The sequence below is a fragment of the Lissotriton helveticus genome, chromosome 2_1 (genome assembly GCF_964261635.1).
Source record: "Lissotriton helveticus chromosome 2_1, aLisHel1.1, whole genome shotgun sequence".
NCBI lineage: Eukaryota > Metazoa > Chordata > Amphibia > Caudata > Salamandridae > Lissotriton > Lissotriton helveticus.
The window spans coordinates 2,403,401-2,423,461 of record NC_136059.1 but is presented as its reverse complement, the minus strand read 5'-3'; the positions used below and the strand labels follow the sequence as shown (position 1 = coordinate 2,423,461).

Genomic DNA, 20,061 nt, shown 5'->3' with positions numbered 1-20,061 from the left:
ACCCAAACAAATTATAATAATAATAAGTAAACCAAATAATGCCTGAATATGACATTTTCACATTCGTTTTCAGAAAAATTACAAAGATGATTTAATTGTGCCTAGAGTAAAGTTATTATGTAGAATTATTTGCTCACCACCAAGTTTATAGGCTGAAAGCACCCCGTGTATCTAATTGTAAATAAATAAATGGAGGGTTTATCATTAGGGAAGGCATAGGTATGTAGCCTCGCTGTCTAGCCACAACGTCAAACTCGAACTTCCACTATAAATTCACTTTTTTTCTCTCTTTTACTCCATATCTTGAATTAATAAATGATAAACCCTCCATTTATTTATTTACACTGACAGGTAAGAAACTATACGTAACAGGGAAGTTATGTTAGGTTCAGATTTTATACACAAAATTATAATATCCCTGAAACCTTTTTGGGGGGGGGGGAATTTCTGAGGTTTGTTTAATTCTATTTCCAAACTAAAAAGTCCCTGTAACCTTGGGCCACGAAAAAAATGTTTTGGGCAATTTGTAGCCCATGAGTCTTCGTCCCTCAGAGATTCCCATTCTTCAGTCATATGGGGTGACCACTTATGTCCTCTCTAATGTTTTTCTCCTCACCTCCTCCACGGGATCAGTGACCCGCATCACAAAATGGCGCCCAGAACTTTTCCTCTCATTGTTGTGGCCAGTGTGTGTGAATCTTTTCTCCTGGTTTCGACGTGTTGCACTCAAGCTGTCATATCGTCAGCTGTGCTCATGTTTAGCACTACGCCGCACGCTGACATTGTAATCCAAAGAATCGGCTTCCTTTCAGTCAAGAATGCCACGGCACTCTTGTACAGTTGATGATAAAGTTTTATTCGATCCAGACACAAGAGCAGCATCAACGCGTTTTGGTGCCCCACAGCACCTTGAGCACGACAAAGGTGCTGTGAGCCACCAGCCGCGGTCCTCGCACTTGGGCTGGAATATTTAGTGCTTATGACTTTGATGAGGATTCCCCTGGAAGAGACATAGGATTACAGGTAAGCATTGTTTCCTTGCCTGCAAATTCCTCACCAATCTCCCCAACTCTTTTCTCACCTCTCCCCGTTCTGAGACATGGTCGCACAGCCATCACATACATATGGCTTTAGGTTACATTGTTAAACAGCATAGCCACTGATCAAAATGCTGCAGGCCGTGTCTGTACAGGCTCTAAAAAAAAGAATGAGGAACTTACGGCAGGGCCCTAGTTTGGCGCTATAGGGCTCCAATGATGTCATGTCCTGGTATGTGCCTGATGCTGGAATGGAGCCGAACTCCACCTAATGGTGTAGAAAAGCTGTTGGAAAGTTTTTGCATCCTGTCTTTCACCTTCGTATATTCAAAAAGTGAGTAATCTGCAGGTACGTAAAGCATTCACCAGAAAGATCATTCTCTGGGGTAAGTAACTCGTTCAACATAACTTTCTCTGTGAAGCACCAGTAGAGAGCACAGCTTTATGAATTACAAGTTGGTATGTCTGCTGCTTCTATATTTAATTTTTTAATCAAATTAATTTGTGTCTTAATTTTGTTTCAATCAGAGATGAATACCTTGAAAAAGTACAAGAGAAAACTTGGAGAGTGTACTGACAAACTGCAACCACGAAGAGCAAGAGCATTAAAAAAAGTCAGGTATTCAGAGAAAGATGAGAATGATAGCTGGATCTCAGGCGAGGAGGATATTTTGAACTCTGCTAAAGATGATGAAGGGTTTAAATATAGACCTAAAAGACCCAAAAGGATGCTGAACAACACTGCAAGAAAATACTCCACTGAACGCAAATTTAAAAAGCCTGCTGGAAAATCCAAGTCTTCCAAAAAAATTCCAAGAACAAAATCGGGAGTGAAAAAGTACCCGTGCCCAGACTGTGGGATCGTCTTTTTTTATGAATCCAACCTAATCGAGCACCAGGTATTCCACAAAGAGGCAGACCTGCCAGGTGTAAAGAAAAAACCTCTTTGTAACAATTCAAACGTCTTTTTTTATAAATCCAACCTAATCGAGCACCAGGTATTCCACAAAAAGGCAGACCTGCCAGGTATAAAAGAAAAACGTCTTCGTAGGAATTCAAACTTCTTTTTTTATAAATCCAACCTAATCAAGCACAAGGTATTCCACAAAGAGGCAGACCGGCCAGGTGTAAAGGAAAAACCTCTTCGTAAGAATTCAAATGCCAGTGTAAACAGAAAAGTAAGCAAATCAAAATACAATCACAAGAAGAAGCGTTGCAATGAGCTGAAACGTGCAAGTAAAAATCAGCAAACAACCCAAGAAAAGAAACCACACCCATGCGATGAATGTGAAAGGTCTTTCAATGCTTATGAAATGTTGCTTCAACACAAGAGGGTTCATGGAAGCGAGAAAGCTTTCATGCACGTGGACGGGAAGCACCATCCGAAAACCCCAGAAAAGAAGCCACACCCATGTGATGAATGTGAAAAGTCTTTCAATGCGTATGAAATGTTGCTTCAGCATAAGAGAGTTCACGCAAACAAAAAAGCTTCCAAGTGGAATGATGGGGAGAAAAATGTTAGCGAACCCAAAAGTGATAGCGAAACTAAAGTGGAGTCAGAAAAGAAACCTTACCCTTGTAGTGATTGTGATCTGTCTTTTAATTCTGCTCCATTGCTGCTTCAACACCAGAACGTTCATACAAAAGAAAAGGTTTCCACCAGGATTGATGAAAAGGAAAGTGTTGGTACACCCAAGGTTGAGACAAAAGCATCAGAAAAGAAACCTTACCCTTGTAGTGAGTGTGATCTGTCTTTTAATTCTTCTTTCATACTGCTTCAACACCAGAACGTTCATACAAAAGAAAACGTTTCCACGAGGATTGATGAAAAGGAAAGTGTTGTTACACCCAAGGTTGAGACAAAAGCATCAGAAAAAAAACCTTACCCTTGTAGTGATTGTGATCTGTCTTTTAATTCTGCTCCATTGCTGCTTCAACACCAGAACGTTCATACAAAAGAAAAAGTTTCCACCAGGGTTGATGAAAAGGAAAGTGTCGGTACACCCAAGGTTGAGACAAAAGCATCAGAAAAGAAACCTTACCCATGTAGTGAGTGTGATCTGTCTTTTAATTCTTCTTTCATACTGCTTCAACACCAGAACGTTCATACAAAAGAAAACGTTTACACGAGGATTGATGAAAAGGAAAGTGTTGGTACACCCAAGGTTGAGACAAAAGCATCAGAAAAGAAACCTTACCCATGTAGTGAGTGTGAACTGTCTTTTAATTCTTCTTTGATACTGCTTCAACATCAGAACGTTCATACAAAAGAAAACGTTTCCACGAGGATTGATGAAAAAGAAAGTGTTGGTACACCCAAGGTTGAGCCAAAAGCATCAGAAAAGAAACCTTACCCTTGCACCGAATGTGAAATGTCTTTTAATTCTTCAGTAATATTGCTTCTACACCAGAAAGTCCATGCAAATGGAAAAGACTCTGTACATCATGACAAAAAGAATACTGCGCATGAACTTGACAACATAGTCACAGACAAAACGTCGACATGCTGTGAAATCGAGAAGTGTTCCCATGATTCTTCAGCACCTCAACAACCAATGACTGACACTAGCTTAAACGCATCAATATGTTCAGATGAGAACCGTGTGAGTACACTTGAGAACAATGCCCCAGAAAAGACAAGTGATGAAAGCGAAAAGTCTTTGACCCCTTCTTCAATGCCACTCCAACAGCAGAAGGCTCACACAAAAGAGGAACATTCCATGCAAAGTGATGAGAAGAAAGGTGATAGTAAACTTATGGGTGAGACAAAAGTCTCCGAAAAGAAACCTTACCCTTGTAGTGAGTGTGATCTGTCTTTTAATTCTGCTCCATTGCTGCTTCAACACCAGAATGTTCATACAAAAGCAAAAGTTTCCACCAGGGTTGATGAAAAGGAAAGTGTTGGTACACCCGAGGTTGAGACAAAAGCATCAGAAAAGAAACCTTACCCATGTAGTGAGTGTGATTTGTCTTTTAATTCTTCTTTCATACTGCTTCAACACCAGAACGTTCATACAAAAGAAAACGTTTCCACGAGGATTGATGAAAAGGAAAATGTTGGTATACCCAAGGTTGAGACAAAAGCACCAGAAAAGAAACCTTTCCCATGTAGTGAGTGTGATCTGTCTTTTAATTCTGCTCCATTGCTGCTTCAACACCAGAACGTTCATACAAAAGCAAAAGTTTCCACCAAGGTTGATGAAAAGGAAAGTGTTTTTACTCCCAAGGTTGAGACAAAAGCATCAGAAAAGAAACCTTACCCATGTAGTGAGTGTGATCTGTCTTTTAATTCTTCTTTGATACTGCTTCAACACCAGAACGTTCATACAAAAGAAAACGTTTCCACGAGGATTGATGAAAAGGAAAGTGTTGGTACACCCAAGGTTGAGACAAAAGCATCAGAAAAGAAACCTTACCCTTGCACCGAATGTGAAATGTCTTTTAATGCTTCAGCAATATTGCTTCTACACCAGAAAGTCCATGCAAATGGAAAAGACTCCGTACATCATGACGAAAAGAATACTGTGCATGAACTTGACAACCTAGTCACAGACAAAACGTCGACATGCTGTGAAAGCGAGAAGTGTTCCCATGATTCTTCAGCACCTCAACAACCGGAGACTGACACTAGCTTAAACGCATCAATATGTTCAGATGAGAACCGTGTGAGTACACTTGAGAACATTTCCCCAGAAAAGACAAGTGATGAAAGCGAAAAGACTTTGACCCCTTCCTCAATGCCACTCCAACAGCAGAAGGCTCACACAGAAGAAAAACGTTCCATGCAAAGTGATGAGAAGAAAGGTGATAGTAAACTGATGGGTGAGACAAAATCTTCCAAAAAGAAACCTTACCCATGTAGTGAGTGTGATCTGTCTTTTAATTCTTCTTTGGTCCTGCTTCAACACCAGAACGTTCATACAAAAGAAAAAGTTTCCACGAGGATTGATGAAAAGGAAAGTGTTGGTACACCCAAGGTTGAGCCAAAAGCATCAGAAAAGAAACCTTACCCTTGCACCGAATGTGAAATGTCTTTTAATTCTTCAGTAATATTGCTTCTACACCAGAAAGTCCATGCAAATGGAAAAGACTCTGTACATCATGACAAAAAGAATACTGCGCATGAACTTGACAACATAGTCACAGACAAAACGTCGACATGCTGTGAAATCGAGAAGTGTTCCCATGATTCTTCAGCACCTCAACAACCGGAGACTGACACTAGCTTAAACGCATCAATATGTTCAGATGAGAACCGTGTGAGTACACTTGAGAACATTTCCCCAGAAGAGACAAGTGATGAAAGCGAGAAGTCTTTGACCCCTTCTTCAATGCCACTCCAACAGCAGAAGGCTCACACAAAAGAAGGTTCCATGCAAAGTGATGAGAAGAAAGGTGATAGTAAACTGATCGGTGAGACAAAAGCTTCCAAAAAGAAACCTTACCCATGTAGTGAGTGTGAGCTGTCTTTTAATTCTTCTTTGGTACTGCTTCAACACCAGAATGTTCATACAAAAGCAAAAGTTTCCACGAGGATTGATGAGAAGGAAAGTGTTGGTACACCCAAGGTTGAGACAAAAGCACCAGAAAAGAAACCTTACCCATGTAGTGAGTGTGATCTGTCTTTTAATTCTTCTTTGGTACTGCTTCAACACCAGAATATTCATAAAAAAGAAAAAGTTTCCACGAGGATTGATGAGAAGGAAAGTGCTGGGACACCCAAGGTTGAGACAAAAGCATCAGAAAAGAAACCTTACCCTTGCACCGAATGTGAAATGTCTTTTAATTCTTCAGCAATATTGCGTCTACACCAGAAAGTCCATGCATATATAAAAGACTCCGTACATCATGACGAAAAGAACACTGTGCGTGAACTTAACAACCTAGTCACAGACAAAACGTCGACATGCTGTGAAAGCGAGAAGTGTTCCCATGATTCTTCAGCACCTCAACAACCGAAGACTGACACTAGCTTAAACGCATCAATATGTTCAGAAGAGAACCGTGTGAGTACACTTGAGAACAATGCCCCAGAAAAGACAAGTGATGAAAGCGAGAAGTCTTTGACCCCTTCTTCAATGCCACTCCAACAGCAGACGCTCCCCACAAGTGCAAAATCGTGCACGTGTAATGTCTGTGGGAAATCATTTAGCAAATCCTCACTGCTGATCATACACAGACGAGTACACTCTGGATACTTTGCATGTAATGAATGTGGGAAGAGTTTCAGCACATTATCAAGCTTGAAGGTACACCAAATAAAACACGTAAAACACAAAAGGTCAAAATCATATTCCTGCAATGAATGTGGGAAGACCTTCAAGATCCCCTCATGCTTAAAGCTCCATCAGCGGATACACAACTTGGAGAAATGGAGAGACAAACAGGGGTCTGGCTCCAGGAGACGGGGTCTGAAAAAAACCCAAGTTTGGTAAAAAAAAAGCCCTAAAAGGGATCTGATTGTCTCCAGTGTCTATAAACAGCCTGCCCAATCCACAGACGTGCTGCCTTTATGAAAGTGACACCATATAGTCCCTATAAGTGAGCTTTGTTTGGCCATCAAAGGTTGTACGAAGAGAGACTTCTGTGCGCCATTAAGTGTGGAAATAAAATAAATTGTATTGTTGAATTCATCCTGGAGAAAAAGCAAGAAACTGCAAAAGAAGCCAATGGCAAACAATAAATACAAGAGTTTAATAGCGGGAGGAAAAGGTAGAAAGTTCTCTCCTGGTGGAGCAGCTTTTATGCGATGAAAGTGGCAGCAACAAGAGAGGGTATTGCTGATCATGGTCGTCAAGTTTGCAATAAACTGAAATAAGATTCGCAGTCCAGCAGTAAAAGTACTAAACGGCACCGAAAAATAACACTTGCTGCCAGAGATAAAATAGTATACTAGAAAGGAAATTACTCTGCAAGAGCCTTTACCTAATAACATGAGGGGCAGAGGAAATAAATGATGTATTTTGAGCAGGAACCAATGTCAATGTAACCAAAACTCCATGTTGCAGATGTCTTATAATGGAAGAGACACGGTCCATCACATTTAAAGTTCTTCTGACAGCAGAATCTGAACAGTTGTCTTCTGATGACCTCTCAGTGGAAACCTAGCAAGGCTTCTTGATAGAAGGAAGGCAAAAGTTGTGTCATCTTCATGCCAATTATTTGAGCAAGGCTTGAATCAGTCTTTTGCCTTCTAGTTATAATCCCCTATTCAAAATTGCTGTTCACCTTGTAAAGCTGGGGCTTACAAATATATCTTTTGCAGTGCATTTATTACTAAAATAGCGATAAAACCTCTGTCACCCGCTCCCACCACTCCTAAGTGGTGCCCATATGTTCTCTGTCATCTTCAGTGAATTACCTGTTCTACTAACAACTGTTGACAAATGGTTAATGTACTCAGACAGGGTGATCCAGTGGCTCATCTATCTTTTCTCTTGTGAAGCAACCACAAAAATGAAAGTCTGTCCTTAACCTTCCTAGCTGTTTATCAGTGCATCTTAAAACAAATTCTCTAAAATCATTTTCCATATATGGTGCTCGTTCTGAATGCAGCCTCATTTTTTTTGTTTTTTTGTTTGAATATTTGTATTAATGCATTTCTGATATTAGGTTACATGAATGCAGCAATCAGGATAAAGCACAACAGCAATCAGGTTAGTACGTGTACCATTAGTTATGCACATATCTCATGCCCTAGCAAAGGGAAAGTGGATTATGTCAGATGCATTCAGTAGTTTACGCAAGGGTAACCACATACAACAACAGTCCAGCACAACAGACATCAGTATCACATATGCCCTGTAAGGTAAATAAAAGAGGTTAGGCATCTGTCACCGAAGCCATACAGAGCAGGTGCCATCCAAGGCATGTGCTAACCAGCAGACACTACTCCGGCAAGTCAGTGTCAGCGCATTTCTGTCAGGTAGATCAAGCACTCTTACCTGTGTATTCACGATCCCTTACCTGTAAGGTGCTTGATTGGTTTTACAGAGACGCTATGAGCCAAACTCCCAGAAACCCTATCTTACAACCTGTGGTTTTTTAATTAACACTAGGGGGATGGATAGCAGTCAGGGAGAGAGGCCGGAGTCTGACGCTATTTATATTCTTGTAGTCGACCTGCGAAGCAACAAGAAACTCCTTAGAACATTATCCTTTTAATAGTTTTTACTTTTAAAGCACTTTTAACTTTATTGTAATGAGAAGTCTTTAAACTCCTACCTGCGATCTACTAAGCTAGGCTTCGCGTCCTGGAAGTCGTTGTCTTTTGTAGTCTGGTTGAGGAGATGTAGTTCTTTAGATTCCGAAGGTAGTTGAATTGTCCGCCCCCAGAACTTTGTCGGAATATGGTTATTCTGTGTGAAACAGCATAAATCATTTGCATTTTCTCTTATTTTTACCAATACATTTTATCAAAACTACCTTGAAATTTACTCACTTAACATTCTCCAAATGTGTTGCTCAAATCGACTTCTCACTTTTGAAATGCAGAATTTACAAACATCCTAAAACATCACAGATCCTAAAATAATGCTGTAGTTTAACACCTTGAAGAAGTCTCTAAATTATTTTGTGTCCAAGTTCCTTTTCATAAAAAGTGTCCAAAAATTATTCTTTTACTAGCGGTGGGCGCCTTTCCCAAAAGAAGCGTTACTTAGCTCTTTCTTTCTTTGCAGGAAACAGATGCATCACGGTTTTCAGAAGACTGAAGACTCTGGCCAGGGTTCCGTTTCTAGGATCTCCGGTGATTAATCTTCCAACGCGTTGCTCCTCTGAAGTGTCTGGAAGGCTAAGCACCTTCTAGAATCCCGGGTGTGGCTTTTATAGTCCTGCCACACCCCGGGACACCCTTTCAGCCGCACGCGTCAACTTTGCCCTCACGCTGTGTTGAACTGCACACAGCGCGAAAGCGTTAGTTTCGAACGCGTGCAACCTTTTAAACGCGTGTTTTTCTTTCTGTAATACCGTTCCTTTCACAAGCTGCACACTGTGCCCAGATCACTGTACTTAATCCTTATCTACAAACTACAGTCATTGGCACGGTTATTTCTGCTCTACCTGCGCGATCTCTCAGCAAGTATAGAAACGTACATAACCAAACAAGCATTGGCAAGTTCCCAACCAAACACAGATCACAGAATGCACATTACAGTTATATGAACATACTTGGAGTGCTGGATGCACGGGATAGGAGTGGGTTTCATGAAGGGAGAAGTTCTTTGGATCACTCCTTTTGGAGGGATTCATTGAGGATTAGTTTTATTGAAGAAGCTGCGACTGCTGAATCATGTAAATCATGACAGTACTCTCCCCGCAGAATCCCCCCTAATGCCGTGGGGACCGGTTTTGGTTTCTCTGGATATCTGTTATGAAAGGTTTTTAGGCATCGTGGAGCATTTCTTAAATTAGCAAGGGGTTCCCACGAGTGGTCTTCTGGACCGTAACCTTTCCAGTATACAAGATAGAACAATTTGCCTTTCACTCTTTTGGAATCAAGTATTGCTTTTACTTCATACTCGGGCATACCCTCTACCTCTACAGCCGGGGGATGACTCAGTAATCTGGTTTCTGGGTTGCATGGCTTAAGCAAAGAGACATGGAATAACGGATGAATACGGTAAGTAGCTGGCAACAACAATTTCATGCTAACAGGATTAATCACCTTTTCTATGGTGAAAGGACCTATGAATCGTGGACGAAAGGTTTTATGGCATTTTAATTTTAGATTTTTCGTTGCTAACCATACCTTGTCACCTACTGAATAAAGTGGTGGTTTACAGCGATGTTTGTCTGCAAATTTCTTTTGAGTTTCCTTTGCATGAGCTAAATGTTGTTGAGCTTTTTGTTGAACAAAAACCAAATGATTTACATATTCTGTGACTGCTGGAGTGACAGTTACGTTTTTACCTATACCTAACATGTCTTTTGGATGGAAGCCATGTACACAAAAAAAAGGAGACATACCAATTGAGGAATGATCGGAATTGTTGTATGGAAATTCTGTAGCCCATAATACGTCAGACCATTCCTGATCACAAATGGCCGACAAACATCGCAAGAATTGTTCTATAGTTTGATTTGTGCGTTCAGTTAATCCAGCAGTATGTGGATGATAACTGGATGACAAGCGCACTTCCATGTTTAGGGATTTTCCTAGGTTTTGCCAAAAATGCGAAACAAACTGAGATCCCCTGTCCGAGAGTACTACTGAAGGAATTCCATGTAATTTGACAATTTGTGAGCCAAATCAAAAGCCGAAGGAAGCTTTTTTAGGGGAATGAAATGAGCATATCTAGAAAAGTGATCCACAACAGTTAGAATGGTGGTGAAGCCAGACCTAGTACGAGGCAACTCTACAATGAAATCAAGTGATACTGTATGCCATGGTTGTGGCGGTATTGGTAAGGGTAAAAGCAAGCCATGTGGAGATCGATGAATTGCTTTGTTTTGACTACAGATAGTACAAGTATCTACAAAATTTTGGATGTCCTTGAGCATTGTTGGCCACCAAAACCGCCTTTTAATTAGTTGGTACATTTTCGTTACCCCAGGATGGATTGACAGAATGGAATCATGGTAAATTTGTAACACTTTTTCCTGTAAAGGTTCATTGGGAGCGAACACCTGATCATTCATACATAATACATTTTCTTTCCATTGCAACAACGGATAAACCTTGTTCCAATCTTCTTTTGATTGACTTTTTAGAGCTTTTTCAATGTCCGACAAAACTTCAGAATCAATAAGTCCTATACTAAAGCGTTCCGCTGGAATAATTGGATGAACTGTTTCTTGTTTAACATTCAAATCATCACTTGGACCGATTCTGGATAATGCATCAGCCTTGTTGTTATCGTTCCCAGGGCGATACGTGATGATGAAATCATAATCATTAAAGAATAGAGTCCAACGCAATTGACGAGGAGACAAAGCTTTAGCAGATCTAAGTGATTGCAAATTTCTGTGATTGGTATAAATGGTCACAGGATGACGAGCCCCCAGCAAGTAGTGTCGCCATTCTTTGAACACAGCTTTTATGTCCAATAATTCTCTATCGGCTATGGCATAATTTTGTTCAGTGGGAGATAATTTTCTGGAATAGTATGCAATTGGATGCATTTGCCCAGTATCTTTACTTCTTTGGGATAGGATGCCTCCATCTGCAAATTGAGAGGCATCTGCTTCCACAATAAAAGGTTGAGAGGGATCAGGATGTTTTAATATCGGGGCTGTTATGAATTGATTTTTTAAATCTTGAAAAGCCAATTCAGTTTCTGAGGTCCATTCGAATTTCATGTTTTTTCTTAACAGTTTAGTGATAGGAGTTACCTTTTGTGAAAAATTGTTTATGAACCGTCTATAAAAATTTGCAAACACCAAAAAGCTTTGGATTTGTTTCACTGATGTGGGACTAGGCCATTCTGTAATTGCTTGAACCTTTTTTGGGTCCATTTCAATTCCAGCTGGACTAAGGATGTATCCCAAAAAAATCCACTGTGGTAACATGGAACAAGCTCTTTTCTAATTTTACGAATAAAGAATTTTGTAAAAGCTGTTTCAGAATGGCTCGTACTTGCTTTACATGCTCAGATTTTTCTTTTGAGTAAATGAGAATATCATCTATATAGACGATACAACAGATATCCAGGAAATCCCTTAACACTTCATTTATAAAAAACTGGATTGCGGCTGTAGCGTTGCACAGTCCGAAAGGCATTACCTGATATTCATATAGTCCAAAATTTTGTACGGAATTCTGTCTTCCATTCATCTCCCTCTCGGACTCGCACCAGATGATATGCTCCACGCAAATCCAGCTTGGTATAAATGGTGGCATCTTTGATCTGGTCCAGTAATGTTGGAATTAACGGTAGTGGATATCGTTTTTTACTGTCCCATTATTAATTGCTCTATAGTCAATGCACGTGTGCAATTCTCCTCCCTTTTTTGGAATGAGAAAGAGAGGCGAAGAGACCGGAGACTTAGAATGTCTAATAAATCCGTTAGCAAGATATTCATCAAGGTAATTACGTAAATGTTCATTTTCTTTTTCTGTTAGCGCATAAATGCAGCTACAAGGTAAAGTCACCCCAGGAAGTAAATCAATCTGACAATCGAAATCTCTATGAGGAGGCATGGTGTTGGCCTTCTTTTTATCGAAAACATCCACTAAATCTTGGTATTCTTCAGGAACTCCAGCAACCACCAAGACACTTTTAGATTCTTTTGGAAAATCATATCCTTGTATTAACAATTCAGAATCTGGGTATTGTTGGAAACACTTGGCATGACAATAATCAGATTTAAGCAGCATAGTTCTATTTGTCCAATCTATGTAAGGATTATGAAGTACTAGCCAAGGAATGCCCAGAATTAAACCAAATTGAGGAGCATCGATTATATCAAAAATTATCTCCTCTACATGTTTCTCAGCACAAGTCATTCTCAGTTTTTCAGTATGATGTTGAATAGGTCCTGAGGTGAGTTCCTTACCGTCTACTGGTCTAACAATTTCTGGAGAATCTTTAACTACTTTTTGCAAACCCAGTTTTCCGAATAATTGAGTGTCAATAAAATTACCAGTGCCTCCAGAATCTATTAAAGCATCTATAGACCAAGACCGGTTTTTATCTTGTTGTGATTGAAGAAGAATCCGCATACTGAGATGACAATGAGAGGCTGTTGGAGTTAAAGAGGCCAAACTGGTATGTGCACTCGATAGATTAACCTCAGTGTCTACCGAGTTTCTTAGTTTTCCGACTGTTGTATTGCGGCAACTTCAGTAGTTTTAGTTTTTGGTCTTACAGGTCGTGTGGTACAGTCTTTTACAAAATGGCCTGTTTTTCCATAGTACATACACTGGTTTAACTTCCTACGCTTTTCCCTCTCGTCCTTAGAAAGAGGTCCTCTAATGGTCCCTATTTGCATAGGTTCAACTGGGTCTAACTTAGCTGTGGAAGGCTTTATCTTAGAATTTCCTCTTTCTTTAAACATTATCATCATATAATCTGACTTACCTCTTTCACCCTTTCTTTCATAAATTCTATGATTGAGTTTAACGACTAGATCAATAAATTCCTCGCACTCAGTTGGTGGATCTAAGATTTGTGTAATCATATCTTTTAATTCGTCGCGTAAACCGCGATAGAACAAAGACACACGTTTTTCTTCTGGCCATTCTGCTTCTATGACCAGTCTATTGAAGGTATAAATATAATGTAACAAATCTGACTAACCCTGTTTTAAATTAAGTAGTTCATGATCCGCTGTTTGAACGAAGACATGTTTTGCAAATAATTTTTTCATGGCCTTTTTGAACCGTCTAAAATCATTTAAAATCGGATCATTTCTCTCTACATATGGTACAGACCACAAAGCGGCATCACCTCCTACATATGATAAAATGAAGGCAACCTTGGAGGAATCATCGGGAAATGTAGTAGGTTTTGCCACAAAATGTAACTGGCATTGATTCAAAAATATTGTAAATTTGTTACAGTCTCCATAAAATCTCTCTGGGGGTGCTAAAGGTACTGTAACAGGAGTTATAACCTGGATCTGAGTATTTGCCGAGTTATTCGGTTTAGTGTTCCCACTATACAAAGTTTGCATGGTCGGTTGAAAAACGGGAGGTTTAATATAAGACTTTTTGGCTGAAGTTAAGGTCCAAGTTGTTGGACTAGGGGGTTGTAATCTACTCTGAATTGCTGTTACATCCCTTCATAATTCTGCATTCTCTGATCTTATTTCTAATAGCATAGCAGCTATATCCTGCAGAGATATCTGCGAAGTTTCGTCCATAGCGTCTGGGCAAACCTTTTTTCGTGGGCTTAGCCTTCTGTCAGGTAGATCAAGCACTCTTACCTGTGTATTCACGATCCCTTACCTGTAAGGTGCTTGATTGGTTTTGCAGAGACGCTATGAGCCAAACTCCCAGAAACCCTACCTTACAACCTGTGGTTTTTTAATTAACACTAGGGTGATGGATAGCAGTCAGGGAGAGAGGCCGGAGTCTGACGCTATTTATATTCTTGTAGTCGACCTGCGAAGCAACAAGAAACTCCTTAGAACATTATCCTTTTAATAGTTTTTACTTTTAAAGCACTTTTAACTTTATTGTAATGACAAGTCTTTAAACTCCTACCTGCGATCTACTAAGCTAGGCTTCGCGTCCTGGAAGTCGTTGTCTTTTGTAGTCTGGTTGAGGAGATGTAGTTCTTTAGAGTCCGAAGGTAGTTGAATTGTCCGCCCCCAGAACTTTGTCGGAATATGGTTATTCTGTGTGAAACAACAGCATAAATCATTTGCATTTTCTCTTATTTTTACCAATACATTTTATCAAAACTACCTTGAAATTTACTCACTTAACATTCTCCAAATGTGTTGCTCAAATCGACTTCTCACTTTTGAAATAAAGAATTTACAAACATCCTAAAACATCACAGATCCTAAAATAATGCTGTAGTTTAACACCTTGAAGAAGTCTCTAAATTATTTCGTGTCCAAGTTCCTTTTCATAAAAAGAGTGTCCAAAAATTATTCTTTTGCTAGTGGTGGGCGCCTTTCCCAAAAGAAGCGTTACTTAGCTCTTTCTTTCTTTGCATCACGGTTTTCAGAAGACTGAAGACTCTGGCCATGGTTCCGTGTCTAGGATCTCCGGTGATTAATCTTCCGACGCAATGCTCCTCTGAAGTGTCTGGAAGGCTAAGCACCTTCTAGAATCCCGGGTGTGGCTTTTATAGTCCTGCCACACCCTGGGACGTCCTTTCAGCCGCACGTGTCAACTTTGCCCTCATGCTGTGTTGAACTGCACACAGCGCGAAAGCGTTAGTTGACACGAACGCGTGCAACCTTTTAAACGCGTCTTTTTCTTTCTGTAATACCGTTCATTTCACAAGCTGCACATTGTGCCCAGATCACTGTACTTAATCCTTATCTACAAACTACGGTCATTGGCACGATTATTTCTGCTCTACCTGCGCGATCTCTCAGCAAGTATAGAAACGTACATAACCAAACAAGCATTGGCAAGTTCCCAACCAAACACAGATCACAGAATGCACATTACAGTTATATGAACATACTTGGAGTGCTGGATGCACGGGTTAGGGGTGGGTTTCATGAAGGGAGAAGTTCTTTGGATCACTCCTTTTGGAGGGATTCATTGAGGATTAGTTTTATTGAAGAAGCTGCGACTGCTGAATCATGTAAATCATAACAATTTCTGCCAACAGGTTCTATGCCAAGCAGTAGATGTGTCAGAGTAGCTGTGATCTGAATAGCGAGAGTGTTTCCTTGTGTCAGGGCGCAGCTATCTAGTTACAGTATCCCTGTTCATGATGACGTGCAATCCTTTCATCAACCAAATAATGCATCCTCACCTCTGGGAACCCCAACATGTCAGCATAGTATAGCCCACGCTAGCAGGCATTGATTGAGAGGGAGCCATAACTGGCCCCGTTGTCAGCATCTCATTCTTAGAACTATAAATCCAAACCAAGTTTCAATAAACCAGGAGCCGAACAAGTTGCAAAACAAACAAATCTAAAACACAAAAGTGTGTGCGTGTAGGGTGCGTATTCCGCTGATCGTGGTGTGGACAAGGCAATGTACTCACGGGCCGCCACAGCGGGGGGGGGGAAGAAGGTAGGGGGGGAGAGGGGAGGGGGGAGGAAACGTGGCCTGTGCAATGACATACAGGATCGTATGGATATAGCTATGCGACCGTACAGCGGTTATATCTGCTTCATACAAAGGGCGCCGGCATTGGGGTATCTTCAAAGTAAATCACTTTTCGCAGTACCATCCTAGAATCAGAGGGATAAAGGGGAAGCGTTCCTATATAATGCCTCTCTGCAAACACACCCGGTGAAAAGCGGCCAAGATGTCATCCCAGGCCAGGGCGATAGGGTGTTTACGAATACCTGCGGTCTCCTCCCTATGCAAAGCAACGCCCTCTGCTCTTGCCCAATTATCAAATGAATGGCGCCAGTGTATGACCTGTGGTGGTTCTCCATGTTTCCAACGTTTGGTAATGAGCCGTTTTGCAGTTACGAGTCCTAAGTCACAGAACCTGGCCGGGACTTTCGTCAACTTTGTCCGCCTGTAAAGGCCTAAAAGACAAGCCTCCCATGTGTGTGGCAATCCACCTCCCGCCCCAGCCGCCAGTGTGGACGAAACTACTGTCCAATAGCTATGCAGGGAAGGGCAGTCCAAAATCATGTGTAACAAGTCTGCATCTATTAACCCGCATCTAGGACAGGATGTTGTCTCCAACCCAAAATAGCGATTTATCTTGTCTGGGGACAGGTATGCCCGGTGCACAATGTAGTAGTGGATGATTTTAAATTGGGAATTGCGCGGGATGTCGAGCGTTCCGGCCAGTGCCCTATCCCATTCCTTGTCGGTCCAGTCCCACCCCCTGTCTCTAGTCCACTTATCACGCAAGCGCTGTGAGGAAAATTGTGTATGCATGTGTAAGGCCTGCGCTAGCCAGTGTACCAAATGAGACCCATTCCCCATCACGTGTAGATATTGTGTCAGTAGATGAGGGGGTAATTCCACCGATAGGTCCCCCCAAGCGTCTGTAAATGTGCGTATGAGCGCAGCATGTGTGAGGAATTGACCTGCCTGAATTCCCGTTCCAGCAGCCAGCGTCGCAAACGGGATCAATGCGCCTTCCTCGTACAGGTCACCCAGTGTGTCTATATCCACCCGTAGCCAGCTGCCCAGCGCCGCTTCCATAAGTGTCCCCTCTCCCCAGGACGTCCCCAACAACGGCAGATATGGGGCATATGGCTTAATGTTGTTTGTTACCTTAAGGCTGCGCACGAAGCACTTCCGCGCCACCGCCAGGTGTATTTGTACCGGGCAGCGGGACTTGGACAGTGGATGAAAAAGTTCATGGATCTGTGCAGCAGACAAAACCGTTGCAGTTGTGGCGGTATCCGTCAGATTTTTCCCACCGAACCAGTAGGCTACCCACTGCAGTTGTGCAGCTAAGTAGTATAGCTCATGGTTCGGTACCGCCAGTCCGCCAGCCTCGGCCGACGCATACAGGGTGCGTAGTGCGACTCTGGGTCGCCCCGCGTTCCAGATCAACCGTCTGGTTAAACTTTCCAGTTCACGAAATATACGAGCAGGGACGTAAACCGGCAGATTGGCTTAAAAATACAATAGTTTGGCCAGTACCACCATTTTTGACTGGGTGATGCGAGCTGGGACATTCAGTGGGAGCGAGTTCCAGAACGCAACCTGTGCAGTGAGTGAAGAGATCGCCCGCACTAGATTCCCTTCCAACACATCAGCAGGGTCTCGATAGATAAACAGCCCTAAATACCGAAACGTGGTAGGGTACCACACCATTCGTTCTCCTTGAACAGCAATGGCGCACTCTTGTGTGGCAGCATTAAAGGGATAGACACCTGATTTCGCCTAGTTTACCCGAAGGCCCGACATGTCGCCGAATTCACGAAAAATATCAGTGAGTGCCTGTGGGAAGCTGTCGTGTTGCGGCGTTTGCCGTTTCCTTGGGGGCTACTAGGCACATACGGGAGACCGGAAAACTCACATCCGGCGGAAGTCGAGTCCCGGTCCAGTCTTTTACTGTACCGACTAGGCAAGCACTTCCGGGGGAAAACGCATAACACCGCGTTTCCCCGCCGGGTCTGCGCTTTGGATTCAAGTTGAATCCCCGAACGCCAGATCCCGCCTGCAGTGCCCGTAGCAGCATCAGCGCAGGAGCGCTAAGACTTGGTTTCGTATTTTACCCGCTTTGCAGCCACGCAGGAGCGCTGCTGGTTCTCTCCACGTTTCCCACGCTGGGAGCGCTGTTTGCTACTAACACTAACGCCGCGCTGGAGCGCTGTTGGTTCCATCCTCGATTGCCGCACTGAGGGAGCGGCAGGTTTCCTTATGGTTTTCCGCGCTGAAGCGCTGTTGCTTTTCCTTACCTTTTATTTTCCTCAAACCTGTCACAGCGCAGGAGCGCAATTGATGATTTTACTTTTGCTTAGAGGGAATGCCACATATTGAGTGCTCTTCACCAAGATTGCACTAACGCGCAGGAGCGCTATACATTGGGTGTTTCACACGCGCAGGAGCGCATTGCTTTGGGTTTGTTCTACGCGCAGGAGCGCAGTACTTTGTTTGTACATTACGTGCAGGAGCGCTATTCTTTGGTTTACCTGACTTTGGAGCATCAATCCAACCCTGGGTACGGCAGACTGCGCTACGCTGGTGAGTCCGTGAGTGAACAGGCTTTCTGTATGTGATTAGATGTCTGCAATAGAAAGGGGGAGGTGAGGTCATTCCCTAATTTAGTCTTCTTTGTCTTCCAGTTGGCGCCATGACCCTACCCGAGCTCCACACAGTCCAGGCCTTTTGTTCCTTTCTGGCTTCCTTCCCTGTTCCCATCTCATCCTTACCGTGTATTACATTCTGTGCGGGTCAGGTGGGTACAGGGGCGGTGGCTCCTTTCGTCTCTGCGGAATCGCTTCACAAGAAGAGGTAAGACTTGTGGGTCTCTGACAGGCTTTCTGTATGTGATTAGATGTCTGCAATAGAAAGGGGGAGGTGAGGTCATTCCCTAATTTAGTCTTCTTTGTCTTCCAGTTGGCGCCATGACCCTACCCAAGCTCCACACAGTCCAGGCCTTTTGTTCCTTTCTGGCTTCCTTCCCTGTTCCCATCTCATCCTTACCGTGTATTACATTCTGTGCGGGTCAGGTGGGTACAGGGGCGGTGGCTCCTTTCGTCTCTGCGGAATCGCTTCACAAGAAGAGGTAAGACTTGTGGGTCTCTGACAGATTCCAAAGCCCACATTATCTATTCCGCCCAGACATGAGCGACCCGGAAATCACCTTGCAAGACATGGCTGTCATGCTAGCTGCCATGCAGGCAGAGAATCTCAGCCTGTGCAATGATATGACAGCCATGCGGGGCCAATTAGCTGCTGGTGTCACCAGTCCTTGGGGAACCACCCGGAGCCCCAGAGTTAGACAAGAAGGGCTATTGCGACCACCCACGTTCACCTTTGGGGGGTCCTCCACTGCCACCAATCAGGACACTGCCATACAAGTCGTCACACCCCACCCAGTACAGCTGGCTCCTCCTGAACGCTTTTACGGAGACAGCACCAAGTATGGCGTTTTCATCCATCAGTGCCACCTGCATTTCATGGTCAGGTCATCAGCCTTTCCCGACAACGCATCCAAGGTCGCGTTCGTTCTGTCTTACATGGGCGGGGATGCCGCCCAGTGGTCCATTGCTTTGGTGGAAAACGATGACCCCAAGCTTAACGACTTGCCAACGTTCAAGGAGGCCATGAGGCGAATGTTCGCTCGTCACACCTTTGTGCAGGCAGCAGACAACGAGCTGCTCAACCTCAAGCAAGGCAATAACGACTTACTTCACTATATCACCATGTTTAGTAGGCTTGTCATTAAGGGCCCAGTGGCCGGAGTCCAAGAAGGTGTCGATATTCTATCGGGGCTTGCCTGACGACCTGAAAGATCTCATCTCACAGTTGCCCAATCCGCCTGATGAAATAGGCCCTTTCATAGATTTAGTGGTCAAAATGAACTTCCGCTTACAGGAAAGATGGACCGAGAAAGGAAAAGGCAGTGACAACCGCTTCCTGTCCTTCGGAGACAAGGGCGCGGAAAAGGGCAAGGAAGAAGCTGCTCCCCAGAGTGACAAGCCTGAACCTATGCAAATAGGTGGCGTCAGAGGACCCATAACAAGCCAAGAAAGGGAAAAAAGGAGGAAGCAGAACCAGTGTCTGTATTGCGGCAAAAGCGGACACTTTGTTCGAGAGTGCCCGGTAAAGCCCACACAGCCACGGGGCAGAAGACCCTTTGCATTGCCCATCACCAAAGGAGACAAGTCGGGAAACGAGGCAACCCAGTAGACAAAGGGGTCCGTCCTCTGGGTTTTTCTTCCGGCACCTCAGCGATCCCTGCAGTATTCGATGGCAGTCACCACGTAGGAGTGGAAGTGACCTTGCGGAACCAGGCAGGCAG

General features: G+C 43.0%; 1 protein-coding gene across 1 annotated transcript in view; it reads left to right on the top strand.

Annotated features, from left to right (window-relative positions):
• The window catches only part of LOC144817649 (uncharacterized), a 317,824-nt gene extending 311,086 nt beyond the window's left edge, over positions 1-6,738 (top strand). Inside the window, 2 exon segments of the mRNA XM_078674369.1 lie at positions 1,566-6,460; positions 6,462-6,738. Coding sequence (XP_078530495.1) covers positions 1,566-6,460; positions 6,462-6,497 — 4,931 coding nt within the window. The 3' untranslated portion in view covers positions 6,498-6,738.
• Positions 6,739-20,061: the final 13,323 nt, after the last annotated feature.